General features: G+C 40.9%; 1 protein-coding gene across 1 annotated transcript in view; it reads right to left on the bottom strand.

The window, feature by feature from the left end:
* Nucleotides 1-17,978, bottom strand: part of MOGAT2 (monoacylglycerol O-acyltransferase 2) — a 41,500-nt gene extending 23,522 nt beyond the window's left edge. The window contains exons 1-2 of the mRNA XM_044668924.1: nt 17,888-17,978; nt 13,638-13,816 (exon numbers count right to left, since the gene is read on the bottom strand). Coding sequence (XP_044524859.1) covers nt 13,638-13,816; nt 17,888-17,978 — 270 coding nt within the window. The remainder of the gene's footprint in view (nt 1-13,637; nt 13,817-17,887) is intronic.
* Nucleotides 17,979-22,235: the final 4,257 nt, after the last annotated feature.

Below are 22,235 nucleotides of genomic sequence, written 5' to 3'. Positions count from 1 at the left end.
TCTCTTCTCTCTTCTCTTCTCTTCTCTTCTCTTTCTTTTCTCTCTTCTCTTCTCTTTCCTTCTCTTTCCTTCTCTTCCTTTCTTTTCTTCTTTTTCTGTCTTCTCTTCACTCCCCTCTCTCTCCCTCTCTCATCCTATTCTCTTTCTTCTCTTTCTCTCTTCCCTTCTCCACCCCCCCATTATTGATTAGTCATTTTTAGGTATGCCCAACTTTCCATGACCCCTTTTGGGGTTTTCTTGGCACTTTCCTGAGTCCTAATCCTGGTCCCATTCTAATCCTAGTCCTAGATAGCCAGGGGCTGGGGATCAAAGACACAAAAAGAGCCAAACTCAAGGGCCTTTCAGTGAAGGACCCCTTGGAGAAACTCAGATTTTTGCATATTTCCCTTCTCATCTAACTGTACCCCAATAACTGTCTCTGAAGGACTTTTCCAGAGAGGAGTCTCAGGCAAGGCTAAATGCAGTATTTATCTGCCCTCTGCTGGCCACTCTCTAGTAATGACCTCACTCCTCCCTTAACTGTGCTCAACATCATGATTTTGGGAGTGATCCTTTCTGGATGCTCTCAGGATATCCTGGAGCCTTGTATGTAAACTTAATTTGTCCAGATAGGATCCCAGAGCCTTCCAGGATCAGCTTCATTACTGGCCACTTTTCAACAGGAAAAGTTACCGGTCATGGCTCCCAGGCTGGTCTGAAGAGGGACACCTGGCCAGGGGAAAGGAAGGAAGGAAATAAATACTTATTACATACTCAATATATGCTGTCACACACTGAGATTTTGGAATCTACAGAGACAATACTGTATTTTATGTGAGTGGGGTAGATCAACAAAGAGAGAAACTAGACGAAGAGAAGAGCCCAGGATGAAGTCTTGGGGGAAATCAATACTCAGGGCTTGGGAAATGGAAGGGGATTGAGAATGAACTGTTAGACAAAGCAGAGGAAAATCAAGAAGGTGCAATGCCATGGAAGCCACATGAATTGATAATTAATCTCAAAATGAGGCAGGTACATTTGGTTCTTTGGGTGCTCCCTGGAAAAGACCTCAATGGCAGCAGGGAGTTAGGCTGAAATCATACTTAGTGAGACACACAGAGTATAGGGGCAAATAGCACAGAAAGTACAGAGACAAGTGGTGAAAAGGGGTATGGACGCAGAGGGTACAGGGTCAAGAACAGGGTGAAGGCAAGAAATTTAGGATGAGAATGGGGAGGGCAAAAGGCAGAGAATATCACTCACTTAAGCACAGATTAAAGTCGAGAATACTAGGCAACATGGATAGATCCTAAGGAGATGGAAGAGTTTGGGGTCTCATTTTTATAGGGTTTGGGGAAGAACAGATTCTTATCTATGCCACTTTGGGATTAGTTCATTAACAAGTCTAAAATTATCTCAAAGTTGTTGGTAAAACTTTAAGGCCGATATATCCTCATCATCTCAGAGTTAGCAATACCTTTTGGTGTTCTGTTGCTCTTGCCGTGAATATCTCAAATTTGTCTGAGACTTACATATCACAGCATCAAAATGGCCTGACAGCAAAGCCTAGATGGCTTCCCTAAATTCAGCACATATTTCCAGGATGTGATTTTTAGTTCATATATGTAAATATGCATAATGCATATTGCTGTTGTTGACATTTAGTCATTTCGGCTGTGTCTGACTCTTCATGACCTCATTTGGGGTTTTCTTGATGAAGATACTGGAATGGTTTGCCTTTTCCTTCTCCAGCTCATTTACAGATGAGGAAACTGAGGCATACAGGGTTAAGTGACTTGCTCAGGGTTACACAGCTACTTTCAGAGACTGGATCTGAATTCAGATCTTCCCAACCCCAGGCATAGTGTTCTATACATTGCATCACCTAGCTATCCTATGATTTTTTTAATTAATATAACAATATGTAAATTATGTTCCTTAGATTTTTGGGGATGGTTTGTATGTGACTTCCAAGTTCTCCTTTGCAATCTTACTTCTTGCTATTGCCACTTTATACTAGCTAGCTATAAACTTAATTATTATATTGAATAGAAATGTGGGGAGTGGAAAGGGGCACCAGAATGAGATATAATTTTATCACAGCAAGGCAGGAGGGAATGTTCAGAAGAAGCCATCAACAATATCAGAAGCTTCAGAGAACTCAAGGTGGACAATGGCTGAGACACAGCCACTGGATCTAGCAGTTAAAGATCACAGATAACCTTTTAATCCAGTTGTAATCCAGATTAGAAAAGTTGAAGTAAAATAGAGAGATTAGAGCTAGGAAGTCTTTGAGGAGGCAGATGTAAGTTTGGAGTCAAGAGAGCCTTCTTAACATTAGAACTATCAAAAGTGGAATCGGTCTCCTTGGGAGAGATAGACAGAGTGAGAACAGTGATAGATGGAGTAATAGAATGATGGAATGATAGAATGATTGCTAAAGTTAGGTGGATATTTAAAGAGATAAGAGATATAGAGATAGAGATGGTTAGAGAGATGGATGAGAGAGAGAATGAGAGAGAGAATGAGAGAGAGAGAGAGAGAATGAGAGAGAGAGAGAGAGAGAGAGAGAGAGAGAGAGAGAATGAGAGAGAGAGAGGAGAGATGGAGTTTTGATGAAGCATTCAGCATGGCTAAGGTACTGTATTAAATTCCGAGGACACAAATATAGGCAAGCAAGAGAGTTCCTTCCTTCCCAGAGTTCATATACCAGGCAGCTATTCTAGGGGAGAAGTGTGCAACCTAGCAAAATAAGGTAAAAGTTGACCTCCCCAAGATAAGCACCCTAGGGTCAAGACTAATAGACTTGTAGGGAGGTGATGGTCTGAGTAGAGGGAGCATGACTAGAACAGCTCAGAAGTAGTGGATTTCCTCTCACCAAAGTTCTTCAAACAAAGGCTATCTAACCCCTGTGCCACCTAGCTAGGTATGCCTGACACCTAACAATATGATTGTGGATGTGTGTCTAAATAGTAGTTTGTTTGAAAACAATACAGGGATCTTAGTGGTTTGCAAGCTGAATATGAGAAAACAGTGTGATATGGTAGCCACCAAAACTAATATGACCTTTGGCTACATGAAGGGAGGCCTAGTATCCAGGTGCTGGAAGGTGATTATACTGTAGGACTCTGCCCTAGTCAGCCCACATTAAGTTCTGAGCCACATGTTAGGAAGAAAGTTGATGAAACTGTCAGGGATGAAGGGGAGCGCAACCAAAATGAAGAAGAGTATTGAGCTCAAGACATAGATCAAATGAAAATGAGAATGTTCTCTATTCTCCATCAGCAGCTCTGCTTGGTTTCAACTCCAAGAACATCACATCTTCCCCCCAGATCCCATCACTAACCAGATTGATTTACCTTTGATATTTAGTACCTTCTCAACTTACCCTCAGTCATGTCTCACCTGTGATTGGAGTACTGGAAGGCAGAGCAATAAATTCCTCCCAAACCTTCCTTTATAGAAAGCTCTGAACTTTCAGAACTTTCCAGGTAACTCTGCATTTTCTATTAGCTTCAGTTTCAGTGAGCATCATGTTCCCAGGCCAAGTACCCCTCAGTAGTATCCTTCCCTCCCCAAGCATTGTAAGCCCCTTAAAGGCTTAATCTTATTTGTACTGTCAGTGCTTAGCACAAAGCCTGACACATAGCAAAGCTTAATGAATTGAATAAATTGAATTAATATTTAGCATTGAGAGGAAGGGTCAGGTAGGTGGTACAGCAAATAGAGAACTAGTCTTGGAATCAGTAAGATTTCATCAAATCTGACCATAGACACAAGCTGTGGGAATCTGAGCAAATCACTTTACCCTGTTTGCATTAAGAAGAAAAAACTCAGGAGGTAAAGAATTATTTAAAGGTCCTTCAGTGTTTATAAAGTGCTTTGAAAATCTTAAAATGCTATAGAAATGCTATTATTGTTATACTAGATGTGTATTGGCAAAGATGTGACATACATGCCTCGGCATGCTTGAGGACATCTTTTGCATGCCCTGCCCCTCTGCCCAACAGCCCAATGTGAGCACTTTCACCCTCCACTGTCTTGGGTAATGCAGGGTGGAGATGGGGGCTCACAGGCAGCTTGAAGGTGCAGTTTGGGCACGCAATCTCCAAAAGGTTTGCAAATTCTGTACCAGATGCTTTTTATTATTGTTATACAAGATGCTCTCCAAGGCACCTTCCAACTCTGAAATCCTGTGATTATACATGTCCACTGTCTTAACTGGGGGTTTTATCATCACCTATGGAAGAGTAATTAGAATTATTCTTCTTGACCCCAGAGGGTGAAAGTAGGTGCCATAAGTAGAAGACATAAAGGGGTCAGTAAAGGCTTCCTAACAATTAGGACGTACCCCAAATCAAATTGGTTACATGGGAAAATGTTGGCTTCCCTCTTACTGAAAAGTTCAATCAAAGGCTGAATAATCTGACAACATATGGACATGTTGGGGAGAGGATTCTTGTTCAGTGACCAGTTTGACTAGATGCCCTTTGAGGTTCCTTCTGAGGTTCTGTGCCTCCACATTAGTCTTTTATCATAATCTGGTCGTACTTTGCCTTTCCAGTCTTATCTCTTATCATTCCTCCCCATGAACTCCAATGCTTGAGCAAAATTAGATTATCCTCTGTCATTCAAATGTATAATCTGTGTTTTTTACACTCAAGCTGTTCCTTTGTCAGAATGTCCTTCCTTTCCTTCTTCCCCTCCTATTCCTACCTATCTTTAAAAGATCACCTCCAATGCCATCTCTTCCAGAAAGCCTTCCCTGATCCCCTCCCCCTACTTCACCTCTTACCATGTTGATAATGACCTTGCCTGACATAACTAACTCAGTACTTTGTACCTCTCAAATAAATTTAGCATGTAATGTTGCATACTAGAGTTATCTTTTCCTCCTTCTACAGGTTAAGTTCCATAAGGTGCAGCTGAGGCATATTGCAGAGAGTACTAATCCAAAAGTCAGAAGGCTTGTTTCTGTACAGGGGGAAAGGAAGGGGAAGGAATAAGCATTTATATAACACCTACTATGTATTGTTCTAAGCACTTTGCAAATATGTCAAATATCACCCTAGGAGATAAATGCTGATTGAGATAAACCTCATTTTACAGTTGAGGAAACTGAGGCAAACTAGCTCTGTGCCCAGGGTCACTTAGCTAATGTCTGAAGCTGGATTCGAACTCAGATCTTCCTATCTACTGCGCTACCTAGTGCTCTCTGCAAGTTCCAATAATTACTACTATGTGACCTTAGATATATCACTTATACTGTGCCTCAGTTTCCTGATGTTTAAAATGGTAATGATACTACTTGCACCCTCTACCTTTACCTCATAGAGTAGTTGTGGGTAAAGCCCTTTGTAAATATTAAAAGTACTATAGAATTTGGAGTTTTCATCATACCTTCTGTTGCTGTCATATAAGCCTGAACACAATAAGTATCTGATAAATATTTGTTGAATGAATGAATATTCAGAGATCAGCTTCAGTCTTCAAAGGTTTGGCTTATATTCCTTTCTTGACCCTAGATACTAGAACCAGGGTCTTCATGAGAACTAGATAGAAGGATCTGGGGAACAAATCTGAGCTGAGGATCTTAAGAGAAGGAGAAAAGGGGCATCTAGATAGTTCAGTAGACAGTGCCTGGTCTGGAGATGGGAGGTCCTGGGTTGATATTTGACCTCAGATACTTCCTAGCTGTTTGACCCAGGTCAAGTCCTTAACCCCAACTGCCTAGCCCTAACTTTTCTTTTGTCTTAGGATCACTATTTAGTATTGATTCTAAGCCAGAAGATAAGGTTGGTGTGTTGTTGTTATTGTTGTTGTTATTTTAAGAAATAGAGAGGGAAAGAAAAATGTTACAGAAAGAGGCTCAGGAGGGAGTCAAAAGGAGTCTGGGATGAAGGTCTCTAAATGGTTTCTGAAAGCTAGGAATGGAGTAGAATTTGCCCTGGGTAGCACCTGCCCTGTGAAGAAAAGTCCAAAGACTTTTTTCCAGAAGCTCTTCAGAGTCAGTGATAGGAGACGACAGGATTTGACTGACCTTGGAGATAGATCTTAAGAACTAATAAATTCCTCAGCAATTTCCCTTATCAAACTAGGAGCTAAGTCCAAATGATTGACTCTGAAAGGAAAGACCATCTCTTCTTCTTCCCTTAAGTCTTGTTTACTTCCAATATACTTGGTTCCCTTAGCTCCACTGAGTCCTAGTTCCTTCTGTCCCACCCCTTAGTCTTGTTTACTCCTGACTTCTTTTTTTCTCCCTAGCCCATCCCCTTCATCCCTTCCCCTATCCCTATTTTCTCCCTTCCTATATTGTCCACCAGTCCTTTTCACTCTATGCCCTCTATGTCCCACCCCAGCCATACTCACTTTTCCCCAGGTCTGCCCCTTTCCATCCTTCTTCAATTCTCACCTCTCCCAACCCTGTTCAACACCAGTGCTCTCCTTCCCTTTCTCTCATACCACCTTGCCCCAGATAGCCCTTTGCCCCTGCCATGAGTCTCTAATTGTTCCAATGGACCCAACAGTAATAGGTGCCTGTCTCTTGGACTTGTGCCAGTCAATCCTAGCATTCGAGATCTTCAAGGGGGACAGATCCAAGATGGTAGATGTAATAAGGGAATTAAGCAAGTAGGGTAACAATTGGATTAAAGGCAGGTAAGGGGAATAGAATAGAGGTAATAAGGGGATAAAGGCAGGTATGGGACTAAAGGCAGGTAGGGAGATAAGGCAAGGTAATAAGGGAATAGTCAGGTAAGGTTGTAATAGGGGATAAGGCACTATGGATAGGGGTTTGTGGATTCCTAAGGCAGTAAAGTGGATAAGGAGGGTACAATAGTGGAGCAAAGGGAGAGCATGAGGTAATTTGGGCAGGCAACTGTACCAGGGAGACACAGACTGGGTACACAGGTATGAGATAGAAACACTAAAGGGAAATAGACTGAGCCCTTCAGGTAAGAAGGGCACTTCTACAGACAAAGGTTAGGGCCAGCCAGAAATGGCTTGAAACTGACTAGAGGGCTTTCTAGTCAGTTTCTCAGGTTCACAAAGGAAGAGTCCAGAGGAAGTAGAGGGATTACCACTTCCTCTCAAAATGGACGCCTCCAACTCCCTTAGGACCCAGAGAGGATATTGTTCCTTTCTGCCCTTCTCCTTCTCTTATCAATCAGTTAGTGAATTAGCCAAAGGTTTGATTAAGTGACAAACAGGGTTTATAGAGTTTCAGGGTTGATTGTAAAGGCCAGAGTGATATAAGGTAACTCTAACAGCCACCTAGGGAAAGCTTCAGGTGGGGGAGGGACACAGGAATGTGAGACTGAGAAAGGACCTGCCTAACTCAGCCCCTAAGGTTTTTTTTTTGTGTTTGTTTTTTGAGATTTTGTTGCTCAAAAGGGGTAGGAAAGTTGGATACAATGATTCAAGAGATAATTTGTATCAAGGGAAGCCTTACTTGACTACTGGGAAACTAAATCTACAAAGTTTGAAAGCTACCACCCAGATCCACCCTCCTTTCAAAACCCACAGAAATTTAGGAAGGGGAAATGATAATTGGGAAAAGGAAGGTCAGGGAAATCCAAAGGAAATAGCCAAGCTAACAAATCTTAAGAGAAAAGCTGCAGAATGTAGGCCAGGTTTTCAGTCCAAAGATAGAGCTCAGTTGACCCTCCTACTCTCATCGAGCCTCCAGGATCAATTGCCACTAGTCAGGGTTCTAAACCCTTTTCAACTGTCAGAAATTCTGCAGTAAGGCTTTGCAGGGTTAATATGCACCCTTTTGCACTACATAGATTAAGAGAAGTCACCCAGCTGAACTCTCCCAACATTCCTCTCCAACAACATTAAAATAATGCTTCAAATAAAATTTTAGAGTAGTAGAGCCAGTAAAAAGTCAGGTTGAGACATTTTTCTGGTCTAGGAAAACTTAAAAGATTATAGGAGAAGTCTGTGAAACCAAGGTGGAGGCTTGTGAGGAGCCTATATATACCTTGGTCCCTTCCTACAAACAACAACAAAAAAATCCACCCTTGACCTTAAAAAGCTTCTAAGGTAGTAAGGAAGACCAAGATACAAACTCAGATGAAGATTATGATATAAAAATAGCTACAAAAATGCCTCAAAGAAATATGTTATATGGACCCAAGTCCAATAAGAATTACTAGAAGAGTTAAAAAGAAAAGAATGGCAAAAGAAAAATTGGGCAAAGAAATGATACAAGTAATAAAAGAAAACTATAAAAAGAAAATTAACAACTTTATAAAAGAGGCATGAAAAATATTGAAGAAAATAACATCATAAAAAAAAAACAGAATTAGCCAAATGGAAAAAGAGGCACAAAAGATCACTGAAGAAAATAATTTTTAAAAAATTAGAATTAGGTAAGTAGAACCTACTGATTACATGAGACATCAAGAAATAATAAAACAGTAAAAAAAATGAAAAAAAAAGGGAGAAAACATGAAATATCTCATTGATAAACAACCAACCTCAAAAATAGATCAAGGGGCAATAAGTTAAGAATTATTAGACTATCTTAAAACCAAGATCAAAGAAAGAGCCTATACATCATATTTCAAGACATCATTTTAAAAAAACTGCCCTGATATCTTAGATCCAGAGGGTAAAATAGAAATTGAAAGAACCCACTGATCACCTCCTAAAAGAGACCCCAAAATGAAAACTCTTAGGAATATTATAGTCACATTCCAGAGCTCCCAGGTTAAAGAGAAAATACTTCAAACAACCAGAGAGAAACAATTCAAATATCATGCAGTCAGTCAGGATCACACAAGATTTATCAGCTTTCACCTTGCAGGACCAGAGGGCTTAGAATATGATATTTTAGAGGGCAAAAGAGCAAGGATGACTACTAAAAATAACCTAGCCAGCAAAACTATGTGTAATCCTTTCGGGGGGGGGGGGGGGACATATATATTCAATGAAATAGAAGACTTTCAAGAATTCCTGGTAAAAAAAAACCAGAGTTGAAAAGAAAAATGGACATTCAAACACAAACCTCAAGGGAAACATAATAAGGTAAACAAAAGAATAATCATAAGGGACTCAATAAAATGAAACTGTTTATATTTCTGTGTGGCAAGAGGATACATGTAACTCCTAAGAACATTATCAGGGTGTGAGTCAGTTGTGTTAGAATGATCTCAAACAATAAATAAAAGGCTAAAAAGAGGGATGCACTGGAAGAAGGGAGAGGTAGAATGGGGGAAATATTCTCACATAAAATTTTTCTCACACAAGGAAGAGCTTTTACAATAGAGGAGGAAATGAAAGGTAATGGAGGATAGACAATGCCTGAATCTTACTCTCTTAGCAATCAATTCATACAAACACTCAACTGTATATGGAAATTTAATTTATTCAATAGGGAAATAAGAGGGGAAGGGGAAGAGATGAAGAGAGAGAAAGAGAGAGAAAGAGAGAGAGAGAGAGAGAGAGAGAGAGAGAGAGAGAGAGAGTGAGAGGGAGGAAGAGGAGGAAGAGGAGGAGGGGGGAGGCAGAAGGAAGGGGAGGAGGGGGAGAAGAAGATGATAATGAGATGGAGGGAAGCACACAATAATCATAACTGTGAATATGAATGGGATGAGCTCACTCATTGAAACCAGAATCCAACATTACATTGTTTGCAAGCAACATATTGGAAACAGAAAACATACAGAGAGTTAAAATGAAAGGCTGGAGCAGAATCCAATATGCTTCAGCTGAAGTAAAAAAGGTAAGAGTCGCAATCATGATCTCAGATAAAGCAAAATTAACCTAATAAAAAGAGATAATCAAAGAAATGACATTTTGCTAAAAGGTACTACAGACAATGAAGTAGGATAAAAAATTCTATAGCAAGTTTTTCTGATAAAGCCTTCAATTCTCAAAAATATATTGAATATACATTTTAAGTCAAGTTATAAAAATAAGAGCCATTCCACAATTGATAAATAACAAAAGGATATATAAACAGGTAGTTTTCAGAAGAAGTAATCAAAGCTATTTATAATCATATGAAGAAATGCTCTAAATCATTATTGAATAAAGAAATACAAATTAAAACTCTACAGTGCCACCTCACACCTATCAGAAATGACAAATGTTGGAGGGGATGAAGGAAAATAGGTACAAATGAACTGTTGTTAAGAGTAGTGGGGGTCAGCTGAGTAGCTCAGTGGATTGAGAGCCAGGCCTAAAGACCGGAGGTCCTAGGTACAAATCTGGCCTCAGGCACTTCCCAGCTGTGTGACCCTGGGCAAGTCATTTAACCCCCATTGCCTAGCCCTTACCACTCTTCTGCCTTGGAGCCAATACACAATACACAATTGACTCCTAGACAGAAGGTAAGGGTTAAAAAAAAAAAAAAGTAGTGAACTGGTCCAACCATTCTGGAGAACAATTTAGAATTATATTCAAAGGACTATAAAACTGCATACCCAGTAGCAATACTTCCTCAATACTGCTATTAGGTTTGTTTCCCAAAGAGATTAAAGGAAAAGGATCTAGTTGTACAAAAATATTTATTGCAGTTTTTTGTTTTATTTTTGTAGTATCAAAGAAATCATTAATTAAGGAATGGCTAAAAAAGTTGTGGCACATGACTGTGATAGAATACTATGGTTCTTTGGGAAATGATGAGGGGAGTGGTTTCAGAAAAATATGTGTAGGAGTCCAGGTATATATTAATCTTGATATTATTTTAGGGGTGCTCAAAAAGCTGACTCTTAAGATTGGTTTCTGAAACCTTGAATTAAATTGAACCTCAACCTTGCCAAATTCCTAGCCCTTCCCAGAGGCTACACTCTGGGAAAACTGGTCAGTTATGTCAGTCTTCTTATTTTGCCAATAACAATCAATTAACATATGTATTAAACAAACTTAGATGCCTTAGGCTATATGGATTCTTGATCTAGGCTTTAGCTACATCTATTGTTTTAGGTTCCAGCAGTTTGTATCTCATGATGATTACCTCATAATGTTAATGTGTCAGATCACTTGTCTAATATCATTTTCCCTTCCCCCTATACTGTAGTAACTCCAATAAAAATACCAGTATGTCGGCTAAGGGTTAAGCTCTTGACCACCAGAACTCTTAACCATCAAAGCTCTTCACCAGAGTTTCATCCAGTGAAGCTCTATGCCACCAGAGCTAACTCGCTGTCTGACTACTTCATGTTGGAACTTTCTTTGTCTTTGTGTCTTTATTTTCGACTTATGCTCTCATCCCCTTAGATTTTAACTTGTAACCCATTTTTCTCTCAATTCCCGGTTCCCCTTTTTGAGTGTTCTACCCACTAGGAATTTTTGTGAAGTCAGTGGACGGCTTCAATATGGCAAGATCTAATGAACTAATGGAAAGTGGAATGAGAAGAACCAGGAGATCATTGTGCATAGTAACAGCAATGCTATAATAATGATCAGATGTGAAAGACATGATTACTCTGGTCAATCTAATGATCCAAGACAAATCCAAAGGACCCATGATGAAAAATGTTATCCATCTCCAGATAGAGAGCTGATGATCTCTGAGTACAAATTAAAGTATAAATTTCTATTTATTTTTCTTGCTTTTTAAAAACTACATAACTAATATAGAAATGTGTTTTGCATAATTTCATATCTATAACAGACATATTGTTTGCCTTCTTAGTGGTTGGAGAAGGGTGTGGGAGGGAGAGAGAAAATTTGCAACTCAAAATTTAAAAAGAAAAGACAGTTAAAAATAAATAATGAAATTTAAAAAATATTTTTAAAAGATCAAGGAGATTGTTGGGAAGTAGATGGAGTCCAAGAAGGAACAAGGAATAATCATATGGGACAATGTAAGAGCATAGAGCAAAAACTGGGAAAAAAGAGTATGTTAAATGAATTGAATGTTTTATTGAATTAATTCAGGAAGGAAAATTTTTGTTACACATCAGCTGGACTCTTACTACTGATAGGCAATCACACCATACCTCCTTTATCACTTCACCATCCCATTCTCCACAGCAGGTCTTCCAAACCTTTTCATTCCTTCTCAAACCTCCCAGGGCTCCTCCCCAAATCAGCACTCTATAAACTGAGATCCTGGTGCCTCATATTTTTAGAAAAAATTGAGGCCATTAATCATTAATTCTTTCTCTCCTCTTTTCTATTTATATCCCTCAGATGCCTTCTGTTTCTCCAACTTCACCAGTTTCACATGATGAAGTGGCTTTACTCTCTTAATAATTCCTCTACCTACTCAATCATTTCCATTACGACAAATTGTCCCCTCTGACATCCTCACTCTATAACTTATTTTCAATCTCTCCCTGTCTACTGGCTTCTTCTCTACTGCCTACAAATATGCACAGGTTTCCCTTATTCTCAAAAAAACCCTCACTTGATCCTTCTTTCCTTGAAAACTACCATCCTATATCTCTTTTGCTCTTTGAAGCTAAACATGAAAAGACTGTCAACAATAGATGCCTCCACTTTCCTCTTAATTTCGTCTTTATTTTTTCTCTGTCTTTCCTTAACCCTTTACAATCTGGATTTAATTACCATCTCTATGCTGATGATTCTAAAATCTATGTATTCTAACTCAATCTCTTTGCTAACCTCCAATCTTGCATCCCTGATTGCCTCAGACATTTTGAACTGGATGTCCAATAGACATTTTAAACTCAACATGTTCAAAACAGAACTCGTTATTTGTTCCTTTAAATGTTCCCTACCTAGTATTTTCCCTACCATTGAGGGCAATACCATCCTCTCAGTCCCAGAGGTTTGAAGTCTAGGCATCATCCTGGATTCCCACAATCTTTCACCTTCCTCTGTATTTAAGCTGTTGCCATGGCCAGTTCATTTCATCTCCGGAACATCCCTCACATATGTCCCCTTCTGACACTGTCATCACTCTGGCACAGGCCGTCATCACCTCACATCTGTACTGTTGCAATAACCTAATGAAGGGCCTGCCTCACAAGTCCTTCTGCCCTCAAATCCACCCTCTATTTAGTACCAAAGTGATTTTCCTAAAGCACAGGTAGGTCCTATCACATCACTTCTCCTGCCCTCCAATTCAATATACTCATTGACTAGGATCAAATACAAAATCCTCTGGTATTCAAAAGCTTTTATAATCCTCCTCCTTACTTTCCACTCTTCTTACACTTTACTTTTCACTCTGAACAAGATACTTTAACTCTCTCCTCAGCATAATGAACAAAACACTTTCTCTCTTCTGGGCATTTTTTGGTGTTCCTTGAGGCCTGGAATGCTCTTCTTCCTCATCTATTGACTTCCCTTAAATTCTAACTCTAATCCTATCTTCTCTAGGAAGGTTTTCCTAATCCCTCTTAATTCTAGTACTTTCCCTCTAATTTACTTCCTTTTTATCTAGTATATACCTTATTTGTACATATTCATTTGAATGTTGTCTCCTTTGAATGTGAGCTCCTTGAGAGCAAGGACAATTTTTCCACTTCTTTTTGTTTCCTTAGTGTTTAGCACACCTACTGGCACATAATAGGTGCTTGATAAATGTTTTACTACAGGATAAAACATTTCTTTTCCTCTCCTCATTTGGACTAGAAGCGAATGCTCTATGGTCTCTTCCTGCTTTTGTCTTAAATTCTAAGTTCTTTCCACCATGCCAAAGCATCTGCTGGCAACTTCCTATTGAGCCCACTTACTGAGACAGGAAAGTAGTCTGCCAGGTACTTCCACACACGCCATCGCTTCATGGCCTGGATCTGTCTCCCGCCTTTTCTTGGGGTATCTCTGTCCAAGTACCACCAGGCTGAGTATAGCATGCTGAGGAACCAAAAGCGGGTGAAGAAAAGGCCAACGAAGATGACTATGCAGATTATTCCTGGAAAAAGGAGACATGCAATGAAGTCAGCAAGGAGACCCAGGCCCAAGTGCCCAGCTCAATATAAGCATCTAGTCAGAATGGTCTGACCATGAGTCAGGCTGCCATTTTGGTAATGAGCTCCCTCTTACTGGAGGTCTTTTAGCAGAGATTAGATGACCACATCAAGGAGATTCAAGAAGAGAAATTATATATATATATAAAACTTGGAAAATCTCTTAGAGCAAAACTCTCCTTCAGCTTGGTGGAAATTCAGGCAGAGAGTCAAAACCTCCTTCCAGTTGTATCAAAATCCAGGTAAGTTCAGTTATTTTTAGTTCAGGTTCCCACAATTCCTTTTCCTTCCCGGAATCCTCTCCTAGGACTTATCTCAAAATTCCTTTCCTTTAACTAGAAACCAACCTGTCCTTAACTTATATTCCTACAGGTGCTGTGACCCTAACCCCTATGATATGGAAGGGATACTTGTTACATAGGTGCATGTATTTTTATATTATTCTTTTTATTGATTGTAGATTGACTTTTCCTTCATAGTCTTTTTTTGAGGCTGTAATTAACCAGTTCAACAAGGTACTTTCCTTTACCCTCCAATTCCTTGTCCTTTACCTTCCTCTGATAAGCCCTATTAACCCACAACTTGGAGCACCCCTACCATCTATCTATTTCTGTTCTTATAAGTCTTTCAATGATACTTGATGAAATTATGTAGCCATGAAGATTGGGTCCACTGCTGGTGGACTGAGGTTCTCTGACTTCAACTAAAACCATCCATATTTCTACACTCTTATCCATCTATGATTGCCTCTCTATCAACTCCCCCACAACATCTGTTCAAAACTCTCTCCTCTCTTTTCAAAGCCCAACTGAAATCCTTCCTTCCTTTTCCCACCCCATTCAGCATTTGACCACCCTTATTTTGCTCAGAAAAAGAAAAAAAACTCTTCCTCAGTTTCCTCAACTATAAAAGGGGGATGATAATAGCACATACTCCTAGAGCTGTTGACAGGATCAAATGAGATGATGTTTGTAAAGTGCTTAACACAGCTCCTCCCATATAGTAGGTGCTTATTTTCTTCTTTCCTTACCCCTTCTCTGCTAAGAGATCCCTCATTTCATCTTCTCTATGTCTCAAAAGCTCTTGTCATCTTAAACTATCCCTTCCTCTGCTCCAAGCTCAGAGGATGAGATGACCCTTCTTTTTGTTGAGGTTAACCTCTCCACTTGCTTCTAGCTTCTTCCCCTCTTCTCTGCTTCCACGTATTTATTCTCTCTCTCTAATCTTATCTTCTCACTTCTGGTCCACTGTCTATAAATATGTTCAGACTCTCCCTATCCTTGAAGAACTTCCTTTAACCTTGACATTCCTATAAATTAACATTTATAATTTTATCCTTCCACCTTCAGGACTTCCATTTCCTTGGGATCCATTCAACCTTCAACCTATAGACTCATGAACTTCTACTCTTAGTCCTGGAAGGCTCTTATTTTACAGATGAGGAAATGCAGACTCAGAGTTTAATGTATTGTCCAAGGTCACACAGGTAATCATTAGCAGAGTCTTCCAATTCCAAATCCAGTACTCTGCCTTCCATAACAGGATGCCTTATATCTAAGCCCTCCAGTCCCCCCAGAGACCCTGGAATACTTTTAGCAGAGAACACTTTCTGCTTGACTTGAATTCTAGAGCAGAGGAGTCAAAACCAAAGTTTATTGGTCCCAGTCAATGTGTGACCAGCAGGGAGGCTTATGCATAATTAGTAGCCTCAATTTAACACCACAGTTTTAGGTTTTTGGTTCCAATTCCACCTCAGACATTAACTGTCTCTTGGAAACCTACATAATGGTTCTGTGCCTCCATTTCTTTATTTATAAAATAAGGAGATTGGTCTCAGAGGCCCTTCAGGTTAATTCTGAGGTCATAGATCTAAATCTAAGACCTAAATCTATACTCCAACTCAAATATGAACATAGGAGAAAGAACAATAGATCTAAGAGTCACATGATCTGTATTTGAAAACCAGTTCCAAAACCAACATTCCCACTCCAGCCTTCAAACCTAGGTTCAGGTGGTCTTGCCCCGCCCCCCTCTTAACTTCAAAGCATTTCCTGTTCATTTCTCATCCTTAAGATCTCTAGTTTCCTTTGAAATACAGTTTATATGCTACACTTTCCAAGAAGTCATTCCTGAATCCTGGAGTTGTCCGAGTTCTCTCCCTCCTGTATTAATTCCTGTATTTCTTTATTTGTTTACTCATGGATCTCTCCCAGTAGAATTTAAGCTCTAAGGAGGCACTGACATTTTACACTTCTATCTTTGTATCTTTAGAACCTAGCATAATATCCTGCTCATATTAATTAGGCACATAATAAATGTTAATGGAATTGAATCAAATTTACTGGGTGCTTGAGCATGGCCAGATCATAATACAGATCTTTCCTGTTTCCATTAATTCAGAGACCCAGCTATCCCCATTGCCCAGAAGGTACTCCTTCCTACCCTTCTCCTTTCCTTCTCCCTCCATACTTAGATTCCTTCCTTTCCTGTTTGGCAGAGGGTAGGTGCCCAGATGTATAACATCTAGAATCCCTCAGATCTCTCCAATAAAAAGTGCTGCCCCCATTCTCAGTTTGCTTAAATGCTGCCTCTGACTATCTCCTTTGGCCCCCAACACTTCCTCTGCTTTACATAATGCCCATCTCTTCAGGAGGTCTACTCTTTAAGGTTACATTTCTGGAAGACCACAGAGGTTGCACTGTACAAATGTCATAGCAGAAAATAGGTGTAATGACAAGGCTTGGTTAATAATGGATGGTAATTTATTCAGCAGAGAATGTACACATACTCAGTACACAGAGAATGCTTAATAAATGTTAGTTGACTCTAAGAGCCTGGGCAAGTTACTTAACCCCAATTGCCTAATCCTTCTTACCACTCTTTTGCCTTGGAACAAGTTCTTAGTGTAGATTCTAAGACAGAAAGTAACGGTTTTACTTTGTGTGTGTGTTGAATATTGTTTATTTTGAAGCTCTGGACTGAGTCTACAAAGTACTAAACGGGACACTTTTTTTTTTTTTAAAACCCTTAACTTCTGTGTATTGGCTCCTAGGTGGAAGAGTGGTAAGGGTGGGCAATGGGGGTCAAATGACTTGTCCAGGGTCACACAGCTGGGAAGTGGCTGAGGCCGGGTTTGAACCCAGGACCTCCCGTCTCTAGGCCTGACTCTCAATCCACTGAGCTACCCAGCTGCCCCCTAAACGGGACACTTTCTTAAAACCTCACTCCTTTCAGGAAACTCTGTATTATTCTATTTTACATGCAAACTTGACTAAGGTTGCAGGACAAGTAAGTGCTGGAAGGTATTCTTAAAGAGTTCATCCAATTTTTCAGCCGGTAGCAACCTTTCTTGGATGCTGTCAGATTACATGCTTATCTTCTAGCTTAGCTTCCTGCCCTCCATACATTCGGACAAGCGCGCCACCTCAGGCGCGGTCCGAGGCACAGATAAAACTGTTGAACTCTGCACAAGGGTGAAGAACGCAGCCCTGTATAAAACGGATTTTCCTTTCCCTCCCCCTCCCCATCACCGCCACCGCACCCTCGTGGAAAAGCTGCTAGGGCTGAGCATCTCCCCGGCTGCCTCCCTAGATTGCCCTTCCCTCTTCCCTTCCATCCTTTCCCCTCCGTCTCCCTCTCATTCCTAGATCCAGTTCAACTGCCCTGATTAAGAAGGGTTGGGGCTTTGCCCACAGATCTCACAGGTAGTAAGAGATAGCGAGGATTCCAAGCCAATCCCAATCCCGAGAATCCGATGGAAGCCTTTCCCTGCCTTCGGCTTTCTTCCTTTCCCTCCCTTCTCATCCATCACCAAGACCTGGGGGAGGGGGAGGGAAGAGGGGTGCTAGGCTGAAGGACCCTCGGATCGCTCGCCAGCTTCAGTCTCTTCCCTGCTCCTCCTCCTTTCCCTCCGTTCCCTTTCTTCTCCCCAGGGGCCCTGGAAAAGGAAAGGCCAGGAGGAGCTTGGAGGGCTCCCGGGAAGGACGGACACATCCAGTGCTACCTTCTTTGCTTACCCAAAGACAGGAAACTGAAAACCCATTGAACAGTAGCCAGAGTCTGCAGCCGCCGCTCCAACGGCACTGAGAGAGGCGCGAAGGAAATCATCTTGCCCCCAGAGACCCGGCTGTCCCAGCGAGCTGTCCTGGGGGCTCCTTCAGATTGAATGGCCGGGACTCAGCACCACGCGAGCGAGCCCAGAGCCTTACAGACTCCGGCAATTTGGCCTCGCCCCTCCCGCAGCTCATTCCTGAGGGCGGGACTTTGGCTCTAGCTCGCGCTAAGCTGGTCAACCTTTGCTTTGGGCTGCGCTTCTGCCCCGCCCCACCATGTTGCTTTCAGTTGTCACTCAAATCCAGGCAAGGAGGTAAAAAGATCTCCTTGAACATTCAGAAGGCGTTTGTCCGAGTCTCAAAAAAGGGAAGTGATTTATCCAAGGACACCCAGCAAGAAAGCTGCCGAACGGTGTGTTTGAGACCCAGCTTGTTGGAAAAACGAAAAGTAAAAGAGAGTTACAATAATGCCCTATTACTGAGGTCGCTGAGTGGCTGGGAGAAGAGGCGGCAGCAGAGAGACCCATTGCAGGTGTTTTGGGAGGGAATACGATTGTAGAGGTGCATTAGAAAGACAGCTCTGGCCACGGTTTGGGGTGCTGAACAGCAGAGAGAAGAGACAAGAGGTGGGAAGACCACTTAGAAGGCTGTTACAGTAGTGAAAAGATCAGGGGAAAGAAAGAAAAAAGGGGAGGGAGGACCCGTAAAAGCATGACTGCAGTGTGAGTATAGAGGAGGGAGTAAATGTAAGAGATATTGCTTATTAGGGCGAGGACAGGTCTTGGTAACTAACTGAACGCACAAGGGTGACTAACAGGAAACTGGTTGACTTCAGTTTGCAAGCCTGAGATTCACTGGGAAAGGTGGACCTAAAACCGGGGAGATCAGGAGGCTTATGGAATTCTGTTTTAGATACATTTGAAGTTTTGTTGTTTTTCAGTCGTGTCTGACTCCTCTTGGCAATTCCATTTGAGGTTTTTTTTTTTTTTTGTTTTGTTTTTGACAAAGATACTGGAATAGCTTGTCATTTCTGTGTAAATGGAATTTGCTTTGGCCCATTCATAGTTAAAACTCTAGCCACCAGAGATAATGTCATCCCCAACTCCCTTAGTGGGGAGGGAGATGAGTTACCCACACGTGACAATAAGTAACAAATCAAGAACAAGGGACTGCCCTTTGGACAGTCCAAAACAGTGTTGAGGCTGTCATTTGTCCACTTGAATTAGAGGTGGATCCACAGGAAGTGAGGAAAGCTGCTGTCCTTCAAATATGATGGTAACTTCCTGTTGGGGCAGTTCTGCTTTGAATTTGGTGCTGAAGGATCTCTGCTGAGACCTCAGGCAGCTTCCCTTCTGAATTGTCACGTGGGTAAATTAGGCTGGTTCACCTACCTTGGGGTTTCTAGAGTCTTTACCTCAATAAGGCTTCTTTGCCTCTCTAATTACTAAGGCCATGAGTCTAGTAGCCTAGTTTAATTAGCCTTTTAACCCTCTCTCAGTCCGGACCTCTGCTGGTCCAGGCCAGCCTATCCCTTTCTCTATTTCCCTACCTTCTACCTTCCCAATTGTAAATAAACTACCATAAAACCCATCCTGACTTGGGTCTATTTTAATTATGGAATCAATCTGAATTATTGATTCCTGGTGACCACACCTTAAAATATATGTATATATATATGTATATATATACATGTATATACATATACATGTATATACATGTATATATATGTATATATACATGTATATACATGTATATGTATATACATATATATATAATATCTAAGTTTTCCCTCTTACATTTCCTTCTCCAATTCATTTTACAGATGAGGAAACTGAGGTTACAGATGAGGAAAGATGAGGTAAGGGTTAAGTGACTTGCCCAGGGTCCCACAGGTATCTGAAGGTGGAACTGAACCCAGGTCTTTTTGATTCCAGATCCAGCACTGTGCCACTTAACTGTCCATATAGTAGCAAAGTAAAGTTGACAATAGGGGACCTGGCTCAGGACAGAAAGTGGATTGGGGAGATAAGGATATGGAAATCTGTAGAGAAATAACCTACCAAAGATGTATAGAGAAAGAGGGCTCATAATTTTAAAATGCTCATAATTCAATCTATGTGAGTAGACTTTGACCAGGAATCCAGAACAATGAAAGATTCTGAGTACTATTGTGCTCAAAGGAATAATGAACTGGAAAGACCTCCAGGAATTGATGCAGAGTGAAAGGAGCAGAGCCAAGAGAACACTGTACACAGGAGACTGATACACTGTGGTAAAATCAAACACAATGGACTTCTCTACTAGCAGCAATGCAATGATCCAGAACAATTCTGAGGGACTTATGAGAAAGAACACTTATCCACATTCAGAGGAAGAACTGTGGGAGTAGAAACACAGAAGAAAAACAACTGCTTGAACACATGGGTTGAGGCGGACATGATTGGGGATGTATACTAAATGATCACCCTAGTGCAACTATCAATAATATGGAAATAGGTCTTGATCAATGATACATGTAAAATCCAGTGGAATTGCATGTCAGCTACAGGGGGAGAAGTGGGGTTTGGAGGAGAGGGAAAGAACATGAATCATGTAACCATGGGGAAATATTCTAAAGAAAAAGGATTCTGAGAACTTCTGTTCACCCATTCACTCCTAGTCCTTGTAAATCACATAGACCCATATGCTCACCTCCTGACGCATTCCACCCTGTCATCTTGCCAGTCTAAGTCTGATCACTGTCACACATTCATCTTCTCAGGCTCTGTCCTAGGATCCCAACAACCCCAATCATCCCATTTCCATATTCCTCTGCTCAACTTCTGTCCCCTCAGCCCAAACCCCAATCTCAGCCCCTTTGCTCAGCCTGAGGCTGACTTCTCATCAATCTCCATTCTATCAATTCCATATACATATCTCTTCAGGAACTTCTGATACCCTTTAATCTGGGGGTCTGCAACCTTTTTGGCCGTGAGAGCCATAAACACCACATTTTTTAAAATGCAATTTCGTGAGAGCCGTACAGTGCTCACAGTGCGTGCTCCTGTAACAGCACCTGAAAAAAAAATTGACTTTATGGCTCCTGCAGAAAGCCATATCTGGCCCTCGAAAGAGCCAGATATGGCTCCAGAGCCATACGTTGCTGACCCCTGCTCTAATCTATGAGTTCTCAAACTGACCTTAGTTTTACACAAATACATATTTCTGGCTCAACTCCATCTCCATGGCCCACTCTCCTCAAATTTTGTTCTCTTTAGTCCATGTTTCTGCAAAAATGTACTCCATCTCATCAGTTCCTATCCACCTTATCTTATTCTCCAGTTTCTTTATCTCCCTTCCCCTTAAGCTGTGTCTCTACATCACCATACCTCCATCTTCTCAATTTCTCTCTCCCATTCCCCACAGTCCCATCTCTTTATCCTCTCTCCCACCAACAATACCATCCCATCTCTTGAGACTCTATCCCCTTTTCCCCATTACCCCAGGTAAACAAAGGAGTTTATCTTAGAGGCCACAGAAAGCCACTGGAGTTGCTTGAGTGGGGGAGTTACATAGTCAGATTTATGATTAAAGAAATTGTCTTACCAAAGTGTGTAGAATGAATGAAAGTGGAAAGAGACTTGAAATAGGGAAGCCAATTAGGAAGCCTCAGCATGGTAATCTAAATAAAAAGTGATGAGGACTGAATGAACTATAATTTCTAAATATCTAATTTCTTAATTTCTGTTACCATACTCCCTATAACCTTTCCCCTAGTTTCCAGTATCCTATTTACACAGTTCTTAGAAGCATGTTTCCCAATTTCTCAGCCTAAACACTTTCATCTCCTTGTCCCCATCTCATTGACCTCTATGTTCCCACTCCTTTGTTCCTACTTTCTTAGCCCTTGGCTTTCTGTTCTCCTCCATAGTCTATTTCCCTGTCTCTATGTCCTAATTTACCCGACTCCTGTTTCCTTAGCCTCTGACCTCTCCTGTTACCCACATCTTTTCACCTTGGTCATTCAGATTACTTTATTACCTTAGCCCCTATCCTCTCATCAGGTATTCTCAACTATGAAGTATGCCATCTCAAATTCCCATCCTATATCCTTAGCAATTATTCTTTTAACCTTAATATGAATCTCCTTGTCCCCATACTCTGCTTCCCTTAAACTGAATTCTCATCTCCTCAATCCCATTCTCTTGCCCCAGGCCAGTCTCCTCAAGTTCCCCTTCTTTATTCTCATCAGTTCAGTTCAGTTCAATTCAACGAACATATTTATTAAGCCCTGTTGTAGGGAAATTGCAGGATTTAACTTAGGTAGTTAAAA

Source organism: Gracilinanus agilis, chromosome 3 (assembly GCF_016433145.1).
Source record: "Gracilinanus agilis isolate LMUSP501 chromosome 3, AgileGrace, whole genome shotgun sequence".
NCBI lineage: Eukaryota > Metazoa > Chordata > Mammalia > Didelphimorphia > Didelphidae > Gracilinanus > Gracilinanus agilis.
The sequence above is the reverse complement of the archived record's forward strand: the minus strand, read 5'-3'. Positions and strand labels throughout refer to the sequence as shown.